General features: G+C 35.5%; 3 protein-coding genes across 7 annotated transcripts; 1 reads left to right on the plus strand and 2 right to left on the minus strand.

Annotated features, from left to right (window-relative positions):
- Positions 1-603: 603 nt before the first annotated feature.
- LOC124533442 (spatacsin) lies at positions 604-12,299 on the minus strand. Of its 3 annotated transcripts, XM_047108699.1 has the most exons (15): positions 11,758-12,299; positions 11,165-11,579; positions 8,764-10,637; positions 8,461-8,631; positions 7,854-8,045; positions 7,215-7,497; positions 6,208-7,140; positions 5,494-5,651; positions 4,746-4,907; positions 4,101-4,637; positions 3,890-4,002; positions 2,941-3,781; positions 2,274-2,791; positions 1,549-1,695; positions 610-762 (listed from the first exon to the last, which is right to left on the minus strand). In XM_047108699.1, exons 1-15 carry the CDS (start codon positions 11,938-11,940, stop codon positions 690-692), a joined length of 6,600 nt encoding a protein of 2,199 aa, XP_046964655.1. In that variant the 5' UTR covers positions 11,941-12,299; the 3' UTR covers positions 610-689. The 3 variants fall into 3 exon arrangements, with proteins under 3 accessions (XP_046964654.1, XP_046964655.1, XP_046964656.1); XM_047108698.1 differs by having other exon boundaries at positions 604-762; positions 2,941-4,002; XM_047108700.1 differs by lacking the exon at positions 2,941-3,781 and having other exon boundaries at positions 3,805-4,002.
- Positions 12,300-12,430: 131 nt separating this feature from the next.
- LOC124533507 (intraflagellar transport protein 20 homolog) lies at positions 12,431-14,423 on the plus strand. Its single transcript, XM_047108844.1, has 3 exons — positions 12,431-12,811; positions 13,244-13,398; positions 13,471-14,423. Exons 1-3 carry the CDS (start codon positions 12,688-12,690, stop codon positions 13,585-13,587), a joined length of 396 nt encoding a protein of 131 aa, XP_046964800.1. The 5' UTR covers positions 12,431-12,687; the 3' UTR covers positions 13,588-14,423.
- Positions 14,424-14,632: 209 nt separating this feature from the next.
- Positions 14,633-19,044, minus strand: LOC124533506 (probable protein phosphatase 2C 11). Of its 3 annotated transcripts, none has more exons than XM_047108843.1 (10): positions 18,814-19,044; positions 18,286-18,520; positions 18,107-18,180; positions 17,749-17,872; positions 17,146-17,333; positions 16,810-17,062; positions 16,353-16,580; positions 15,937-16,068; positions 15,413-15,822; positions 14,633-15,184 (listed from the first exon to the last, which is right to left on the minus strand). In XM_047108843.1, the coding sequence occupies exons 1-10, from the start codon at positions 18,922-18,924 to the stop codon at positions 14,951-14,953; spliced, it is 1,989 nt and encodes a 662-aa protein (XP_046964799.1). In that variant the 5' UTR covers positions 18,925-19,044; the 3' UTR covers positions 14,633-14,950. The 3 variants fall into 3 exon arrangements, with proteins under 3 accessions (XP_046964799.1, XP_046964797.1, XP_046964798.1); XM_047108841.1 differs by having other exon boundaries at positions 18,107-18,198; XM_047108842.1 differs by having other exon boundaries at positions 15,937-16,065; positions 18,107-18,198; positions 18,814-19,043.
- Positions 19,045-20,384: the final 1,340 nt, after the last annotated feature.

Genomic DNA, 20,384 nt, shown 5'->3' on the forward strand with positions numbered 1-20,384 from the left:
TTAACTTGTAAGTCTTATTGCGTTGTACAAATAATAATTATATGTTAACAAGTGGAACATAGGCACCCAGCTGAGGTGGCATATAATAACAACTCTCAATAATATATTATATCCTGATTTATTTACCTATACTTTATTATTTGTATAATGTATTATTTATAATTACGTTATTCGTCATGTTTATTAAATTAACAGTAATTTAATCTCACTAGTTCGTCAACTGACTTCCGAGTATTTTATTAAATGAGATAGGACGCGCCAAAAGGGACGCCATTCTGTTTTTTCAAAATATACCTGTATAACGTTACGCTGCACGAGTATATAAAATTGAGAGTGTGTTAAGTGTTTTATTTCTGAAAACCCACAACAAGTGTTAACATATAATAATTTGTTTTATTTTCATATTGATGTTAAGCGGAAATAAAAGAACATTTATCATTAACAAATATTTAATTTCATACTAAAAAGCTACAAAAATAAAGTTTTTTCAGTCAATTTGGAATATCACAGCGATACATGCACTTAACAATTATAAACAATTACATAGTTTTAAAATCAACACAATCGCTACTAAATAACATTTCATATAAAATTATTATAATGTCATGTCAGACATTTCACTTTGGGTAATAAACTAGATGAGATGATTACACTGAGATCTTAAAACGTTAAAGGATTTTAATCCTATATCATCTAATGAGGGTTCGTAGTTCTGCAATAGCGGACTGCGATGTCGGAGTTTTCTTTTTTTCCGATTTATATCTGTAATATTGGGAATTATTAAATAGTTGTAAAAAGATTAGACACACACGCCAATGCTACTAGCTGGTCTTTTAGAGACTGGCTTTTAAAGACAGTTTCTAAAGGATAGTGATAAGTATAGATATACTGTAGGTACGGTTTTTTTTATGGTATAGGTTGGCGGACGAGCATATGGGCCACCTGATGGTAAGTGGTCATCATTACCCATAGACAATGACACTGTAAGAAATATTAACTATTCCTTAAATCGTCAATGCCCCACTAACCTTGGGAACTAAGATATTATGTCCCTTGTGCCTGTAGTTACACTGGCTCACTCACCCTTCAAACCGGAACACAACAATACTGAGTACTGTTGTTTGGCGGTAGAATAACTGATGAGGGTGGTTCCTACCCAGACGGGCTTGCATAAAGCCCTACCACCAAGGTTTAAAAGAGTGCTTAAAAAAATTACGTAACAAAATTATAATGAGTTTTATATTAACTAACCTAATAAATATAGATTACCCACAAAAACAAATGACCCTTTTAGTAATAAAAAATAACCTATGTCCTTTTTTTGGGCTCAAACAATTTACACACCAAACTTTATCTAATTTGGTTCAGTGGTTTAAGCGTAAAGAGAAAACAGAGTCACTGCATTTATGATATCAGTAGAGATTTGTCACGCATACTAAGATATTCTGTAAGCGTGTGCTTTACTCATACATGTATGCCGATAATTTAAAGTAAAGGCCTTCGATAGTGAACGGATCATATTTCCATTATTCTTATGTTACTTCATACCTATTCAGGAAGTCATGCGCGATGTCCGGCCTGTAGATAGCCATGTCTCGTATATAGACCTGGTCATTAGTGAGGACGCGTCTGTAAGCCAACTCCCGCCAAATGGAACCCCCTCCGCTTGATAAAAGCACCAAGCCTTCCATGAAACTAAATAAATTTTCATTAATAATTTGCACTCATTAATAGCTAAACCTATTTTGTAAATAACATAGTAAAATAGAGAGCCGAGATGGCCCAGTGGTTAGAACACGTGCATCTTAACCGATGTTTTCGGGTTGAAACCCAGGCAAGCACCACTATATATATGTGCTTAATTTGTGTTTATAATTCATCTTGTGCTCAGCGGTGAAGATAAACATCGTGAGGAAACCTGCATGAGTCTGATTTCATCGAAATTCTACCACATGTGCATTCCACCAACCCGCATTGGAACAGCGTGGTGGAATATGTTTCAAACCCTCTCCTTAATGGGAGAGGAGGCCATTAGCCCAGCAGTGGGAAATTTATAGACTGTTACTTTACTTTACTTACTAATAGTAAAATAGATGATTATTTTGGCGATTTGGTATATGACGAAAGTATGGTACATTCTTTTCGAACGACAGCATTGTGTATGTATTACTACAAATATCTATCATAATATGTCAGATTATACAAAATTTAACTTTATAAAGATTAATTATTTATACTTATAGTTAACAGTTTGAAAAATAAAATTTAATTACCTCAAATATTCACTGACGAGATTGTACGTCTGCTCTGTGCTCCTGTTTAGAATGAGTCTCGTGGGCGAGGCATTTAGCAGGGATATTTGAAGCGCGATTTGTTGAGCGAGGGTCGCCATTTCACCCGCGAATCCAGTACATCCACCCTGAAGATACAGCTCACAAGCATCCGTACAGTGATTCAGCGCAGTCTCGAGCAAAGATCTCGTTGAAACATTATCGTGTATGAGATACCAAACCGGTTGGGGAGTTTTCTTCGAAGTTTTCGTCGAATCTGATGCCATTTTCTCCAGGTCGTGTATTAAATTCAAAGCCTGCTTTTTCTTAACGTTTGCGGCTTCAGCGTACATGTTAAAATGTAGCGCGACCATAATGTACGTGTCCGTGTCGCCCGGACAGTGAGTTTTTAAAAAGTCAAGTAAGCCGTGTTTGAATTCAGCGATTTTGTCCTGTTGTTGACCCAACATGTAGTCGAACTGTCCGAGGAGGAACTCGAACTGATGATTATCACGTAGAGCCTGAAAGAAAAGGGAATTCTTAGTTATGATTGTATTTCACCTCAATCCAACGATAAAAGATTGGAATGGTAGTTGTTGGGTAAGCAAGCTTATGTTCAGAACTATAAGTTACTAGTTGGCGTATGGCACAGCATGAGGTGCCACGCTACCTGCAGTATGTAGGCGCACTCGGTGTAGCGCGCCAGGCCGGTGAGCAGGCGCACCATGAGGCGCCACGAGCGCGCGGCCAGCAGCCTGGCGGCCGGCGGACACCCTACCTGCAGTATGTAGGCGCACTCGGTGTAGCGCGCCAGGCCGGTGAGCAGGCGCACCATGAGGCGCCACGAGCGCGCGGCCAGCAGCCTGGCGGCCGGCGGACACCCTACCTGCAGTATGTAGGCGCACTCGGTGTAGCGCGCCAGGCCGGTGAGCAGGCGCACCATGAGGCGCCACGAGCGCGCGGCCAGCAGCCTGGCGGCCGGCGGACACCCTACCTGCAGTATGTAGGCGCACTCGGTGTAGCGCGCCAGGCCGGTGAGCAGGCGCACCATGAGGCGCCACGAGCGCGCGGCCAGCAGCCTGGCGGCCGGCGGACACCCTACCTGCAGTATGTAGGCGCACTCGGTGTAGCGCGCCAGGCCGGTGAGCAGGCGCACCATGAGGCGCCACGAGCGCGCGGCCAGCAGCCTGGCGGCCGGCGGACACCCTACCTGCAGTATGTAGGCGCACTCGGTGTAGCGCGCCAGGCCGGTGAGCAGGCGCACCATGAGGCGCCACGAGCGCGCGGCCAGCAGCCTGGCGGCCGGCGGACACCCTACCTGCAGTATGTAGGCGCACTCGGTGTAGCGCGCCAGGCCGGTGAGCAGGCGCACCATGAGGCGCCACGAGCGCGCGGCCAGCAGCCTGGCGGCCGGCGGACACCCTACCTGCAGTATGTAGGCGCACTCGGTGTAGCGCGCCAGGCCGGTGAGCAGGCGCACCATGAGGCGCCACGAGCGCGCGGCCAGCAGCCTGGCGGCCGGCGGACACCCTACCTGCAGTATGTAGGCGCACTCGGTGTAGCGCGCCAGGCCGGTGAGCAGGCGCACCATGAGGCGCCACGAGCGCGCGGCCAGCAGCCTGGCGGCCAGCGCCTGCGCCGAGCGCAGCGCCACGCCCACGCCCTCCGTGTCGCACGCGCAGGAGAAGCACTCGTGCGCGACTACCAGCAGCTCGATCGATATTATGTTCACCTTGGAAAACGGAAAACATATTTTTCTTTAAATTATCGCTACGATGGGATGTTTGGATACCGATCATCGAGAAAGGAAGGCTTGAAATCTAAGGTTACCTGTTTGGTTGACAACTTGGCGCCCTTTGTGATCTTTCGTATGTTTGACTTCACTTCGTATCGGATGTGGACGTTGCTCCTCGATATCACGTCGAATAAATTTCTTCTGCTGTCGCGGGACATTTTGTTCCCTGCGGTGTATACGGTGGAGACGGAGTACACGGATTCGGTTTCGGCCGACATGAGCGTCCCCTCTTCGGTTAAAATCGATTCGACCTCGTCGCCCTCCACGTTTTGGTATTCCTCATCGATCAGGGTTTCCACGTCGAGGCAACTGTCGTCCAAGGTATTTTCAGGTATTATTGACGCGTTCGTTGCGTTGTATATCTTTTGGAAGGCTATCAGGTGATCCAGTATGAGTCTGCCGATATGGCTGCACGCGTCCGGCCGCATGTTTAGGAACATTTCGATATCGGAATCGAGAACGTAGCCCCAGAGAGTGTACTGGAAGTGTTCCTTCTGTCTGAATGTCGAAGTTTTTACTAAATGTGGCGATATAATTGCTGCAACCATCTCTCGGCATAAATATTCGGCAATCTAGAGAGGAAATTCAGTTACGCTTAAAATACAATAAAATATTGTTTAGTGTTTATATCTTAATAGTTCTACTGAAAAATAATATTATATAAGAAATACTAGTCATACCTGTTTGGATGGTATATTGAAAGTTCGGAAGACGAGATTAGCCAAAGACATGCGGGCCCGGCCGCTCACCAAGTTGATGAAATCCAAGGGTCGGCTTTGATACTTTAATACCGAGATGTAGTCCCAACCGATTTGTAATGCAATGCGGAAGTAATTCGCTACCTGCGACAAATGTTTGGTATTATGATTGGAACATACATTTTAGAACCTTCAAAAAGATATAAGATACATATGTCTTTTGGCGTTTAATCGGATTAATGAAAGTTCTGGTAAGAACCAAATAAAGGTGGTCCATAGACCAAAATCGTGTAATTCGCGTAAATAGTCTTACGTAAATAATATAGTCCCAAAACACTTATTAACAAGAATTTTAACAAAAAAAAATGTTTTAAAAAAGCTTACTTTTTGGTTATAATGTTACTTCTTTAATATCGTATGCAGTAGAATATTATGAGAAAATTAACCGTCATAACCAGTCTTAGAGAGATTTCATCCAATAAGTAATAAAGTATATTGTTTGTAAATTAAATTTTACTTGAACGCCAAAACGAGATAAATAGCACGATGACTGATGAAGAATTTGACCAATACGCCCGATTTTTGAACAAAGTCCATTTTTCTTTTGGTATTACTTCAAATTTAACATTAAATTAAATCGAAACGAAGGTAATGAAATTTGTCGACTTAAAACAAATTTACGTAGAAAAACTTTAAGGGTGTCTATATAAGGAAACGATAAGAAATGTACCTGTTTAGCTACAGAGAGGCCACTTTTAACAGCAAGTGCATCTAAAGCAGAGAGCCGATCTGCTTCTTCCCTCACAGCCAAGTGCGGGACACTCTCTCCGTCTTGACGTTCTTGTATCACGACTAATTCCTCGAAACTTGTTTCTGAAGCTTCTGAAACTTATATCAAACAATCTCATTACTAAATATATTTTGAATAAGACTTCAAACATCACAACGTGTGCTTATGACAACAAGAAAGAATATGAATAAAAAGTTTACAGAAGAAAGTTACGGACGTGTACTGTCTGCATCACAATAAGTATAATTATTTTCATAAAACTGTTTTAAGTAATATTAAGTAAATTATGTTGGTGAGGCGAAAAAGAAAATTTAAATAACTAGTGAGTCGAGATGGCCCAGTGGTTAGAACACGTGCATCTTAACCGATGATTGCGGGTTCAAACCCAGGCAAGCACCGCTGATTCATGTGCTTAATTTGTCTTTATAATTCATCTCGTGCTCAGCGGTGAAGGAAAACATCCTGAGGAAACCTGCATGTGACAAATTTCATTGAAATACTGCCACATGTGTATTCCACCAACCCGCATTGGAACAGCGTGGTGGAATATGTTCCAAACCTTCTCCTCAAAGGGAGAGGAGGCCTTTAGCCCAGCAGTGGGAATTTACAGGCTGTTACTTTACTTTACTTTTTTTTAAATAACTAGTTACATACCAGTCAATTTATTTTGTAGCGTGGGTGAAGAGATCACCAATCGTAACTCCTGCGGCAGTTCGTAAGGCGAACACGTCCCCTCGGCTAGTCTCAGACACGTCCGCATTATCTGAACAGGACACGCCGGGATCCTATACATATACTCGTTCGAAACTTTAAAGAGCACCGATAGACGAAATGCTTCTACCAGAAGTTTTAACTCTAACAGTTTATTGATTGTTCTTTGCCAACGGTCGATGTCATCCTGCTCTTCTAGTATTTCAACTCTTTCAATATTCATCACGTCCGATTCTACTTCGATCTCGTGCAAAGTCTGCGAGAAAGATTTTTCTTCGAATAACATGTCCATTTTTTGCGACGCCGTCGGTTCCTTCTGATTGTTGAGGATATATTTCAAGGTGCCCTGATAATCGTTCAGAAATATTGTCGTTTTAGGGTCGATTAGTGCGTACCAGTACCACATTTCGTGTTCGATTTGCTCCCTCTTTTCCCCATACACATGGTTTTCTTCAAACCAACCCATGATAATTCTGTAGGCGTAGAACTTTTGATCTCGCTTTGTTATATGAGCAGGAATACCGGATAGGAAATCAACTGCCTTGTTTAAGGTAACACCCGCATCCTTAAAAGCCTCGCTACATTGGGCCACGAAGAATGTTACATCTTCATCCTCTATTGGCGCTTCTTCCCTTAATAGCATGTTACTGCATTTCTTTTCCCATTCTGCTATCAAAATTTCATCCACAGGCAACTCGGCTAATTTCGCAATTTTTAATGCTACGTCATAATTTTTGTTACGCGTGTACATCTGAACGCACTCAATGAAATAGTCTTTCGCGTCTTCTTGCAACATTTTTGATATGTTCATAACTGCTGACGTCGACATCGATATTTCGAATATTTCGTATAGTGTTGCAAAATTTGGTGTTGGAACTGCGAAAGGAGTGTTTGCTGTACTATTGCAAAAGACATACAAGTTCAAAATTCAAGTTTAAATACAAACTTACCGATAAATTCTTGAGCGAATCGCGTTTCAGCTAAACATTTAAGGAATTCTTTTTGATGGAATGCCATGTCAAAGTTGTGAATTAATGCTATTTTAATTAAGGACACTGCTAATCTTTGCATTGATTCTTTTGACATTTCGTAAGATAACCCGTTCGCATCAACACTATATCTTCGATGACAATACAGAAGAAAATTTGATAAATATTTTTTGGTCTCCGAATCAAAAACAAGTAGACGAACACTCCGATATAGAAATGATGTGATAAATTGAAGAGGACTTTCCTGAAATAATATAATTAGCATAGAACTTTATTTGTCTTTGTATAATGCTAATAGAAAACAAAATAGTAGTTTAAAATATAAAGAACAAATTTTTATTTATCAAAAAATTTACAAATACTAGTATTAAGGTAATTATGAAGAAGTTAAATGCCAACAATGTTTTTTAATAATAATATTTACCGGCATAAATATGAGAATGGACTCATAAAGAGTCGCAACATACCCTTCTGCGAGGCAGATTTCAGCAACTCTTTGAAATAGTTGTGCCGGAACATTTTGGGCAATTTATAAATACTAGTATTAAGGTAATTATGAAGAAGTAAAATGCCAACAATGTTTTTAATAATAATATTTACCGGCATAAATATGAGAATGGATTCATAAAGAGTCGCAACATAGCCTTCTGCGAGGCAGATTTCAGCAACTCTTTGAAATAGTTGTGCCGGAACATTTTGCGCAATTTCAGCTTGTAAAGCTTCCCGACTACGTGCGTTTGGTTCTAAAGAGGAGAGGATCCAATGTGCCCATAATACATCAACAGCGTTTGGCTAAAAGAAAACAAACATATTATTATTTTTATTAAGTTACTTAAACTTGGTGGTAGGGCTTGTGCAAGCCCGTCTGGGTAGGTACCACCCACTCATCAGTCATTCTACCGCCAAATAACAGTACTCAGTATTGTTGTGTTCCGGTTTGAAGGGTGAGTGAGCCAGTGTAACTACAGGCACATGCGATTTAACAACTTAACTCCCAAGGTTGGTGGCACTTTGATATGTACGGAATAGTTAATATTTCTTACAACGTCATTGTCTATGGGTGATGGTGACCACTTACCATCATGGGGCCCATCTGCTCGTCCACCAACATATACCATAAATAAAAAATAAAAATAAAAAACAAAAAATAAACCATTGCAAATACGGTAAACAAATTTTAGCAAAACGATTATATAATTAAAGGCACCTCATAGCAACTGGCAACGAGAACCAGCAATGGCTCTCGATACACGTCAGCGGCTCGCAGCAGGGCGGCGGGCGGATCCTCGGGTCCGTGACAGGCCGCCACAACCTCCCACAACTCACGACCCATATATGTGCTTGACGGGAAATCGAACGACACGCTTTGAGTTGGACTCTGGAATATGAAACCATTGATGTAATATTGTTAGGATTAAGAAGTCATGTCATAAAGAGGGTCTTTGAAATAATTACAGGAAACGAAATATAATGGAACGGAATGACGACACAAAATTGCATTTTAACTTACCGTATCTATAGAATTAAGCCTCATAATTCTTCTTTGGCCATTACTTGAGTTTGACTTCTGTTCTTTATCATCTTCTGCGGTCCGATGCATCATTATGTGTTTTAAATGCTCTGAATAAGATTTCTTTTCAAACTCTTGAGAAAGTTGCAGCATCTGTGATAGTGGATATCTAAAGACGTCTCCAAAAAGCAAGAAATTAAACCAAGAATTGTTTCTGACAAATTGCTTCAGCTGCATTTCAGGTAATGGTAAATTATGTAATATTGCAAATTTGACCATCGTTTGAGATTCGTATAAAACTACAGACATATCAAATTTTCCTTTTGCCTCTTGTATTTCTTGCAATCTATACAGCGTAATCTCTTCTAAATAACGGAGAATAATTGTTGCCGTGTCATCGTTGTTTTGGATGAGTTTTGTCATAAATTCATTAATTATTTTGTTAGCTTCATTTTCGGGTAATCCTTTCTGACTGATTAGGTGATCTTTTATCATTTTAGTAGCAGATATATGAACTCTGCATCTTGTAGGATTACAACCAATCATTGCAACGAATGATATCGCGCAAGCTGTCATGGCTGGATCGTTCCAATTCTGTAATGCCAATGCATGAGCTTCACAGCAAGCACTTTTAATACTCTTCTCTTGTAGACGATTGTAGGTCTGGTATTGTTGTGAGACAAACGCTTGGCTTGCATTGCAAGGACGATACTGTTTCAAATAATACACGTGGTTCAACTTTGCATCATATCCATATCTTTTCATGAGTTTCTCGTTAGCAAAGTCGGGCATATCTATAGTTTTCTGAGTAAGTGTTTTGAGACCACGGACATCCACTTCGTTTGACAAAAGACTTCCTAAACTTCTACGGTCCGTTTTATCAGGCATAAGATAACTTGGGTTCATATTTATTATTTGAAATTCGAATATTTTCGACACGTCTAAGCCTCGGTACCCAGAAAGCAACTGATAGACGTTTACGTCTTTACATTCGTATAAGCTATTTTCACTCGAATGTTTCTTATAGATATTGTATAAATGTGGTAATTTGCGTTTGTAGCCCTTATTTGGTAGCTTAAAGTCTTTGAACTGCAAAAATTCTTCCTTAGTAAATATGTCAAATAGATTTGCATTATCTTCCAATAAAATCATACCCAACACCAAATGTGGATTAGACGAAATATAATTATCAATATCATCTTTAGCTATTTGTTGGCAAGTTTTGTAAACTGGCACAACATGACTCTGCCTGTCGGAAGTTTGTTCAATGCTTTTAAATAACAGCCACAGCTCAATGCAATCTCTGGCATCCTGTTCTATCTCCGACAAATCAATATCTAATATATGACCTTCAATACAAATCGTTAGAACTTTGTACAATTTATTTTTCACATAATACTTCGCCAATTCTAAATAAAATTCTTGTATGCCCATTGTCGCACAAGACTCAGAAAATATGTCATCAATTAATTTTAGATTTTGAGTTCTTGATAATCGAGCAATAATTTGGTACAAATCTTTGCGCTCCTTTTCGACAATAATTCCATATGATGACAAAGTATCATAAATACACATTTTAGTGTATTCAAAGCAGTCACATGTGGCTATCTTTTGAATCATTTCTTCAGAAATAGGCCACTTACGAAATACTTCGTCCAAAGTATCAAGCACTTCATTTTGGAAGCCTCTTGTATCAACATTTAAAAGCTTTTGCACGAAATTATCGTTGTTAAAGAAATTGTATCGAGCATTCATGTCGCGCACGACTTCCGACATCTGAACGTTTATCCAACGTACCAGAATCATTGATTTATTATGCTCAACCAAGTAATTCCACATTTGAACAGGAGAAGATAAATCCAGTAAAGAAAATTCTAGAATAAAAGTTCATATATAAAAACCTGACCCAATTTCTCATTTATGTACAATTATGATAATGTAATAAGAATGGTTACATAATAATTGTAGTTAGGCTTAAAAATATGTGTCTCAAATGTATGAGATACCATATTGAGTAAACCTTTCAATAGTAAAAATAGATATGTCACTATTATTTTTAAATTGAAATAGATACTAGCAAAGGAATAACCCGATAGAAAATGGTCAATTTAGATTTTGATACTAAGTAAACAATCAAACAGTATAATATGATGCATATTTGGTACAAAAAAGACAGGAGACAGACAAAGAACTACTACCAGATCATCAATATCAAATAGTAAAGATACATAGAACAACAAAAATTTTTAAATATTCATGTTAAAATTTCATTTTTGCTTATTTGATACAACCCTAACATTTAAACATGATTACCATAACAACTATGGTTTACATAATTACTATTGAAGTACTTGCTTGCTTATATTTTATTGATTTTTCATTTTATTTATATACAACTTACCAAAAGTATCAAAGAACAAAGCAGTTCCAATTTTGCATTTCCATTCTGGTGAATATTTCTCAATCTTTTCAATTGTCAGAGATTTGATTTCAGTCTCATTTACGAAAACCCTATCATTTCCAATACCGAAAACTTTATTCTGCTTAAATGTACCATCCACTTCAAATGATTTCTCTAAGTAACGGAGCAAATTCCAGTGTCTTTTAAAGTCATCCCATTTACTAATATTACTACTGTTCATGTCTTTGGTAAGTTTTTGTAAATGTTCCACTATGAAGTCTCTATATTCAATTTGAGCCGAGGATTTTGCAAGAGTCATTAAATGTTCTTCAGGATTGATGTTACATTTATTTAAAATGTGTAGTACTTTGAATATTTGCTTCCTCATTAATAGCTGAACTGTCCATGCTTTGACCTACAATTTCAATTAATGTAAAACAAATATATTAAAACATTAGTTTTGATCGCACATTAAATATGAAATGTATGTATGTTTAAATGAATATAATGATAATGTATTATAAATCAAAACAACAAACACTATGTAACAATGTATTGTTCAGTTAAAATGTTTTACATAAATAGAGGCATACCTCTGCCATAAACCAATCCCTCGCTGTTGATTCACTCCAAGAGTTTTTGACCTTAAGATATTTAATAGCAAGATTGATATGAGTTCCCTTAGCTGCTGCTTCACGAACCACGTCTCTCGGAGACTTGTCCTCCCAGCAATTCCAAACAATCTTTTCATTTTGACTCAAGCCTTCCATATTCATTAATAATAAAATGTTTTTAAGATACCTTCTTTAAATCAATTTGATAATTTTCTTATAATAAACATATTTTGTTACAAATCAATAACAACAAAACAATCGTTTAATGGTAGATGATAACAATTCTATACAGTCAATCTATTATAGAGGTATATAAACTGTATCAGTGGATTGTTGATTTAGGTTTAATTTCCCATATCGATGTTAAATATACTAATTTTATTTAAAAATTCAAACATGAAAATTAAATTGAAATTACACTGTTTTTGATCTATGATTCTCTTTTGTAAACTTTTGCATATTTTGATGTTAAAATAATAATAAATAACTTTTAAGTCATCTGCCCCACTGACACCTTTGACATATTATTGTAAAACCAGGGCTGCCACAGCAAAAAAATGGATAAAGTCACACGACGATTTCAAGACTTTGTTAATAAATAAAAATTAAATATTTTAATTACGAATATTTAAATGCCAAGTAGTTAGGAGATTTAAAGTCACAAATACGCAACAACTTTATTTAAATTATTTGGTTTCCAATAATATTACACATGCAGTGATATTTCCAGCGTGTAGATAGGGCCTAATAAAGTCAATCCTGTTAAATTGTATAAACCATGGTTTCTAGGCAACAGATTTAGAAACAAACAGTATCGAAACTGAAAATTGCATTAAGCCTTTTCAGACTTTCATTAGAATACACAATTTATCTCTACCGTTATTTAACAAGACTTAGTATCTTAGGATAATGGCCGACGAATTACAAAAAGTTCACCTACATTATGACGATATTAATAAAATCAGAGTTATTGATAGTTCGGTTCTTAAAGAAACCGAGGATTTGAAGAATTCATGCAAGGATTATGATACAAGTACATATTTTTAGTTTCCTTCGAGTCTGTACCCAAAGGAATTTATATACTGTATATATTTCTTGACCTTCTATATTTAGTTACAAGAATGACTATATTTTCGGTATTTTAAAATTTATTTTGATCATGAAACTCAAAATCCTATAGGACGAATTTTAATCTTATCCGGTCATCTAGAAATCGGTTAGAGAAAAATCCCGATCACTCTAGTTGGGAGTCCATACGATTCATCTGTTAAGTCTTTGCCGTTAAAATTATCTCATTGTAAATAATAAAAGTGGTTACACGAAAGAAATGGCAAAAACGATATAATTTTACAGCATCACAAAAAGTGTTTACCCGAAAAATAATTTGTTCTAATATTTTGCCTTCATAATAGCACATTTAATATGAAAAAAAAAATGTGTTCAGTTATCAAGTAATATTTTACAGAAGTACAAGACTTCGGGAACATAATCACTTCTTTACTAAATATGTTGAAGGAGCTTGGTGATAACGTTGAGAAGCAAAAAATGGCTGCAATAGGAGCTACAAATCTTCTTAAATCTATTGCAAAAGATAGAGAAAGTGAGCAAGCAAAACTACAAGTAGGTATCAAACATTTCCTTCTCAATGTGCTTTTAATCAAACATAGAATTTTAATACTTGTATGCTTGCAGTCAGAAATAAATGATAAATCTATGATTTTGGAACAACTGGACTCCGAATATGATGCCCTTCAAATCTTAGAAGCTACTCAGACGGAAACAATTGAATATCTGACACAACTTAGATAAATCTACATCTAACACAACTTTTGTATATTTAGTTTAGGACACTTAAATTGCTTAAATTTTGTTGTTGAATAAGTAATACAAATCTTTGGTCTGTAAAAATGTATTTTTTATTTTTTAAATTGATTCACACATGTAAGAACAGCTTGTAGACCAAACTGTTGCTTGTTGATTTATAAATGTCCATTCAATTGTCTGTTTATTTTATTTTTGAAATTTAAGTGATAAGTCCAAAAATGTATTTGTTTTCCTTAGTATAATCATAATTAAAAAAATATGACTACTTATCCAATTACAGAGTAACATATATAAATAATTACTGAATTAAAAATATACATTCACTCCCTTGATTCACAACATTTTATTTTAGAATAATTATAATGTAGGAACATGCCAATAACAATGTCACAATTGTTGTAACAAACACCTAAAAAGTAGTCTTCAAACAAAGTTATTACAATTTAATGACATTTGTGTGGTAGTCATACTTACAACTAATTTTTTTCTTTCATCAAATGTATGTACTAATAGGTGCCAGTTAGAACAACAGCAGCTCAATTGATAATTTATTATTAACTTCCATAATTTTACTGAACTTTTAATATTTTTTAATCGTAAGTAGCAATTGTATTTGTAATTATAGTATTCATTTAAATTAGCCCAGTTTGTGCCTCACCCAACAAACAAGAAAACAAAACTTGATATTCATAGTCCTTCTTTAACTCAAAAATAAATCTTAAAACTAACACCATTACTTACTTCCTTATATTCTATCATCATTAAGTCAGTTCTATAATATTTTATTACTCAAGCTGTTTTAGTCTTCCACTGGTATCAAGTATTTTAAAAAAGTACAATAATAACAGTCAATTGTCTTTTACAAAATATTAAGCACAGTATGCACTTTTAATTAAAGTTTATTTTCCAATGGCCAATTCAAAAAAGTAAAATAAAAAATGTCATAAATAGATACATATAATTAAACTCATGATATTCATGCAAGATCGATTAACGAATGAATGAAAAAATTATGAATTGATTTTTTTACTAAATGAGCAATAACAATTTCTTAAAGAAAACCAATTCAAAATTATACATTTTAGAATGTTTAAAAAAATCATGATTGAATATAAAGCACACAGAATATTCAAGAAACATATTGTGTTATGTAGCTTCAGTGATATAACTCAGAAAAAAATATTGTTCTTAACTGCTTAATAACAAGAAAAACTATATCTTCCAATTTAGTAGAAAGTTAAGAGTACCTGTTTGTTAAAACTACAGTAGCAAATCATTGCATTGTCTCTAACATTATACTATACTCTGTGTAGCTTGAACACTGTATACTTAAGTCAAATTGTTAGTTCTAAACACTCGAAGTCACTACTGAACTTGATAAAGGATCATCAATTTTTTGCCTCTTTGTTTCCTGTTGGTCATCACTTTCGTCAGCAGCGCGTTTTTTCGAGCCCTCAACATTATTTGTATATTGTCCCACGTCCGCAACAACGCCATCCTTGAATCGCACTATAATAGCAGTCATGTTGTCACATCCTGTTCCATCTCCTATTGTACTTGGTGCCAAACAGTGATCAAACATCTAAAAAATTATTGTGTCTTTATTATTACTAATATTACATATTATTTGACACCAGCTTTAGAATTTTTAAATTCAACAAATATGTAAATAAAATAATTTAAAAAATCTAAGTAAAGATTAGCGGTAGCATACAATTTAAAATACTAGGTCCTATTTCAATGACAAAAGTTTAAAACATTTATTATTTGTAAAAGTATTTGATACTATAAATATGTAACATATACAAACCTCTTCACAAATTTGCGATAGCCTCTCTCTACCTTCTGCCAATCTGGGAAGGATAAAGTTGCAAACATCTTGACTAGACATATAGTTCCAGATCCCATCACAAGCTAATACCATAAACTGATCTTTTGTAGATTCAATTGTTAATGTTTTCACATCTGGTAGTGCTGTTATCATTTGCTCTTTAGCATCCAAGTCTTTGTTCTGTTTATAAGAATGATCACCAATAGCTCGTGACAAATTTAGTCCACCATTGATACGTCCATCATTTGATACTTTGCCACCTGCTTTTGTGATCCTGTCTAACTCTGGTGTATCCTCTGGTTTGTGGTCTATTGACATGTCAATTGCTTTGCCTTCTCGACATATTATGCAACGGGAGTCACCAGCATTTGCCACATATAATTCATTACCTATAAAAAAAAACAATGTTATTTAACCCACTTTGGTGACTAAGTAACTGCAGATAATTGTTCAAAATGATATATATAAAAATAGTGTTGTATCAAGTTTCCTATAAAAGATACCTCTTAGAAGAGCTACAACTGCTGTACAGCCACTGTCATTTCCAGGTTCCTCTGCCATACTGAAGTCCCCTTCTTCATCGCTTGATTCAGCTTCATATTCTTCTTCTTCGTCTTCTTCTTCTGGTTCACCTCCAAAAGTAATATTATTTCAAAAGAGCAATTGAATAACATTTTTATTTATAGAGCAGCTTTACTATGCAATAAATGTACCATAATCAAAATTTTAAATTTAATCCATACAGAGAATTAAATGAAAATTATAATATTTAATTTTAAATACAAGATGTCTGTTTTAAATATCAAATTATGACAGGTAAACATTTTAGTTATAGCACACTTAATATCAACCTTATAAGTAGCAGTATTCTTTTAAAGAAATTATTAATTAATTTAAATGAAATAGTTCTTTCACTTACTGTCATTAGAAGACTCTTCAACACCATTAACATTTTCTTCATCAGAGGAATTAACTTCCCCACCTTCAAAGTTTTCATCATTTGAATCACTTTCATCATCATCATCATCATCTGCAGGGGCTTGTCTCAATAGTGTTTCATATACAGCAGCAGCAGCTCTCCTCAGTTTAGCTTTCTTTGGCCTTTCAGGAGTTGCTTTGTTTGAACTTGATACAGATGAAGCCTTATCTAAAACAAAGACAATATATATATATATATATATATATATATGATGCAAAATTAAACAGAATGCATATCAATTTTAGATTTAAAAATTAACTAGATAAGAGTTTCAATTAGAGAAAGAGATTCAAATATGTTAAGATGTGGTAATGTATAACAATACAAAACAAATTAGATCATTAACCTGAAATAAATGTATCAAGATTAAGCTTACAAATTTATTAAATTAAATTACCTTTAGCTGAATCCGATTTTGCAGGAGTTGTTGATCCATTTGATGAACTGATGTTATTTTCTACATCAACCTTGGAATTAGTAACTTCTCCATTACACACTTCTGATACAGCATCTTTATCAGATTTCTTGGAATCTGCGCTTTGTTCTGGCTGAGTGCAGTTTTCTCCAGAACTATCTGGTGTATTTGATGTCTTATCCAATTCCATAGCCACAGCTTTATCAACATTATCATTTTGATCACTAGTGGATACCTACACAAAAGTATTATCATTTTACAATATATTTAAAAAAATAATATTTTAATTTGAATAGAGACAAAATCTTTGATACTCACTTCACCATTAACTTCTTTGTCATCATTAGAATTTGTTGAAGAAACTCCACCAGTGTCATCATCAGTTTTTTTTGTTTCCTCTGCTGAAGATAAGCCATTTCTACTTGATGTTGCCTCATCAATATTCTGTTCAGAGCTTGATTCCGCTACTTCTACTAATTCCAAACTTGAACTAGAAGCTCCAGCACCTTAGACAAATTATTAAATAAAGTAGCTGTTGTTGTAGTTACATAAAAATATTTTCCTTATATTTATTTAATAGCTTATTCGTCAGCCACATCTGAAAATGTTTTTGCAAAACCCAGATATATAATTGACTATTCAAGATCTCCCAATGATAGTGTGAATTCAATGTCACAGTTTTCAATTGTATTATAATTTTGTTCATGTATGTATTTGCTGCAATGGATGATACTATAATATGTGCAACAAGATTTTAAATTTTACTTAAATTTCAAATTATAATTTAAGAGGAAACTGTAAGAGCTTAGAATATATAATGGTTTAGTTTCACTTTAATACTAAAAGTTTTAATTTTTAATAATATAGTTTTTACACATTTAGCTACTATCATATAAAGAAAATTAAGATTTGTGAGCTTACCTGAACCTCCTGGTTCCTCATTATTTTTCTTGGCACGTAAGCATGGTGATAGTGGTGTTGCTGTATCACCTAGTCTTGCTCGGTGCAGAGATGTCAGTTTGTTTTCATACTTGGCCAGAACTTCCTAAATAAATGAATAAATACATTTTCACATTATTATTGAAAAAAAATAAGGAAAATTATTTTTCTAATTTGTTGTGTTCATAATGTTAATCTTTATTATATAGTTTACTTTTTAGAACAATACTTATTACCTATCATTTGTAAATATTTTAAATAAGAGGACATAGCATTTAAAATAAAAAATTAGTAGTTCTTTGATTTGGTTGTGATGTATTTGAAGTATTTTTATTCAAACCTGTAATGGCAGTTTTGCTTCCTTGTACAGGTTACTAATGTTTTCATCTTCAGATTCATCATTGTCACTGGGCCCTGGTGGGTTAATTTCACCTATACAGTAAAATATTAACAAATAAGCTAAAGAATGCATTACTTATTCAAGATTGTTGCAGTAAATTGATATTGAAACGAACATACCTGCCAGTTCTTTTAATATATCCATAACCTCTTTTGTGGCAATACTTGCATCAAATCCAAGGAAGGCATCTGTCAAAGCTTTAACCATGTCCCCATTTTTATATGCTTCCGTGTTCTTAATAAAATTTGGTAAATTTTGTGAACAATATGTAGCTACTTCGGCGCCCCCGTGGCCATCATATACAGCAAACATTGATGTGTTCTCGTCGTAATCCAAAATTGTGTTGTGTGCATCCTAAAAACATAGTATTATCGTAGTCAAATCTTTACAAATGAAATACCGAAACATTCTGCAAAAAAGCGGAGACCTAATACCTTAAAATGTTAGTGATTTCATATCATTAACAACGGTACTACCTAAATAAATATCATACGCTTATGGAACTACGATTTGACGTTCTATCTACGAATGCACAAGCATAATCAAAAAGCATTTTCAACAACAGTTTCTAAGCAGTGAGGTTTTAGTGACGACAAGAGTAACTAGATTCAGTATAATTACTAATGACTATCGAAACACTATCTTACCTCTTGGTTGACACGCCAACCCTGCATGGAGCTTGCACCGCATTCCAATTTATCATTTGCCTCATCACTAGACATCTTTTCAGTAACTGGTTCTGATAAATAGGCACCCATTTTGCCAAGTTATTGCATGAAATTTATTATTTGTTCCTATTGTACTGCAACTGACGCGCGAACTTCTATAAAAATTGTGCAGGCGGCAACTCGGCAAGCCTAACCTGACATACAGATAATTAATATTTTATTATTTGCTATCCTCCAAATTATTGTGTTACCAGTCATCTAAAATAAAATAAAATATTATTCGAAAAATTCATAATACTCAGTTCATAATACACAGTTTCTACGGTTACCCCATTGTATTGTACTTTACTTTTATCTTTATCTCTATGAATTCTTCCCCGGACTTATTCATATTTTTCAATTAATAAATGTTTTTTTCACAATGCCTTTTGCTTTTGCTTATTAAGGCATTAGACATACTGCCATATTGTGTAGTTGCCCCATTTTTATAAAATACCTCAATAAATGTCATCACCATTATGAGTTAACAACTTCAAAACTCAACTCAAATTCCTTTATTCAATGTAGAAGCATTACACTTACTTATTGATAGTCAAATTAAACACTTCCACCAGTTCAGAAAAAGGAACACCCTGGCCTGAGAAGAACCGGCGAAAGGCAAAGTATAGCAATATATAAGGCAAAGTAGGCATAAAAGATGAGTCACGGTAGCATGCGTAAGAGATCCCGTGGCGTCCGCCTAAAGACGGAGAGGGTACCGCTGGTTTTTTAGTGGGTAAACCCGGCGTTCCTGGGCGCACTCGGCGTCCTGGGCTCCGGGGAGTCCCACACCTCCCCCCACTTTCCATCACGTGGGGGACGGGCATAATGCGTTTTTCCATCAAGAAAAAAAAGGCATAAAAGATGCGTGTTAGTGGTACTTATCGCGTTAATGAACCTGTCTCGTTTACTGTACAGAGTGATTTTCTTACCTCTTTCACACTTTCAAATTTTAGTTCTTGTGTTGTCATATAAGAGGCATTATAAAATAAGTGGGTATTTACTTCACGGTTACGATTTATGCTCGAGAATTCACCGTATCTCATATTACTCAAAAATAGCCAAGTGCATGGCATGACTAATCCTTTGCTTGAAATATTTCTATCAGTAAGTGAAAATATTATTTTTCATATTAACATATTACCTTTATAAATAAGATATTATTATTATGGTTTAGTAAAAAAAGTAAAACGGCCTGCTGTTAAAAAAAAATAATATGCAATAATTATTTACGAAATGAGTTCACGTGATTGTGATGCCAGTAAAAAAATTCAGTAGATCAAAAAGACAATGTATAATGAAAGAAAGCAGGTTAAAGAATGTCGAACAGTCGAAGTCTATGAATAAATATATACAGCCCCACGAACACTACAGTTCTTAAAGATAAAAAAATCTCAATTTTCATCTTGTGTGGCGTTTTGCGATACGTTTAATTATTTTAAGTTTTTTTTGGTAGGCTACTGCCGTAGTATGTAAGCCCGTTGGATAGGTACTACACATATTCAACCCCT

Source organism: Vanessa cardui, chromosome 11 (assembly GCF_905220365.1).
Source record: "Vanessa cardui chromosome 11, ilVanCard2.1, whole genome shotgun sequence".
Lineage (NCBI taxonomy): Eukaryota > Metazoa > Arthropoda > Insecta > Lepidoptera > Nymphalidae > Vanessa > Vanessa cardui.

What these genes read in the sequence shown, in the direction of transcription:
- LOC124533442 (XM_047108698.1), bottom strand. Translation starts at nt 11,940, where the DNA reads ATGAATATGGAAGGCTTGAGTCAAAATGAAAAGATTGTTTGGAATTGC. An exon ending in GGCTTAATTCTATAGATACG is followed by an intron (nt 8,632 to 8,763) that starts GTAAGTTAAAAT and finishes TTCATATTCCAG; the next exon opens with AGTCCAACTCAAAGCGTGTC. An exon ending in AGTGCGCCTACATACTGCAG is followed by an intron (nt 2,792 to 2,940) that starts GTAGCGTGGCAC and finishes CTTTTCTTTCAG; the next exon opens with GCTCTACGTGATAATCATCA.
- LOC124533507 (XM_047108844.1), top strand. Translation starts at nt 12,688, where the DNA reads ATGGCCGACGAATTACAAAAAGTTCACCTACATTATGACGATATTAAT. An exon ending in ATGCAAGGATTATGATACAA is followed by an intron (nt 12,812 to 13,243) that starts GTACATATTTTT and finishes AATATTTTACAG; the next exon opens with AAGTACAAGACTTCGGGAAC. An exon ending in GTGAGCAAGCAAAACTACAA is followed by an intron (nt 13,399 to 13,470) that starts GTAGGTATCAAA and finishes GTATGCTTGCAG; the next exon opens with TCAGAAATAAATGATAAATC.
- LOC124533506 (XM_047108841.1), bottom strand. Translation starts at nt 18,924, where the DNA reads ATGGGTGCCTATTTATCAGAACCAGTTACTGAAAAGATGTCTAGTGAT. An exon ending in ACAAAGAAGTTAATGGTGAA is followed by an intron (nt 17,063 to 17,145) that starts GTGAGTATCAAA and finishes ACTTTTGTGTAG; the next exon opens with GTATCCACTAGTGATCAAAA. An exon ending in TATCGCAAATTTGTGAAGAG is followed by an intron (nt 15,185 to 15,412) that starts GTTTGTATATGT and finishes ATAATTTTTTAG; the next exon opens with ATGTTTGATCACTGTTTGGC.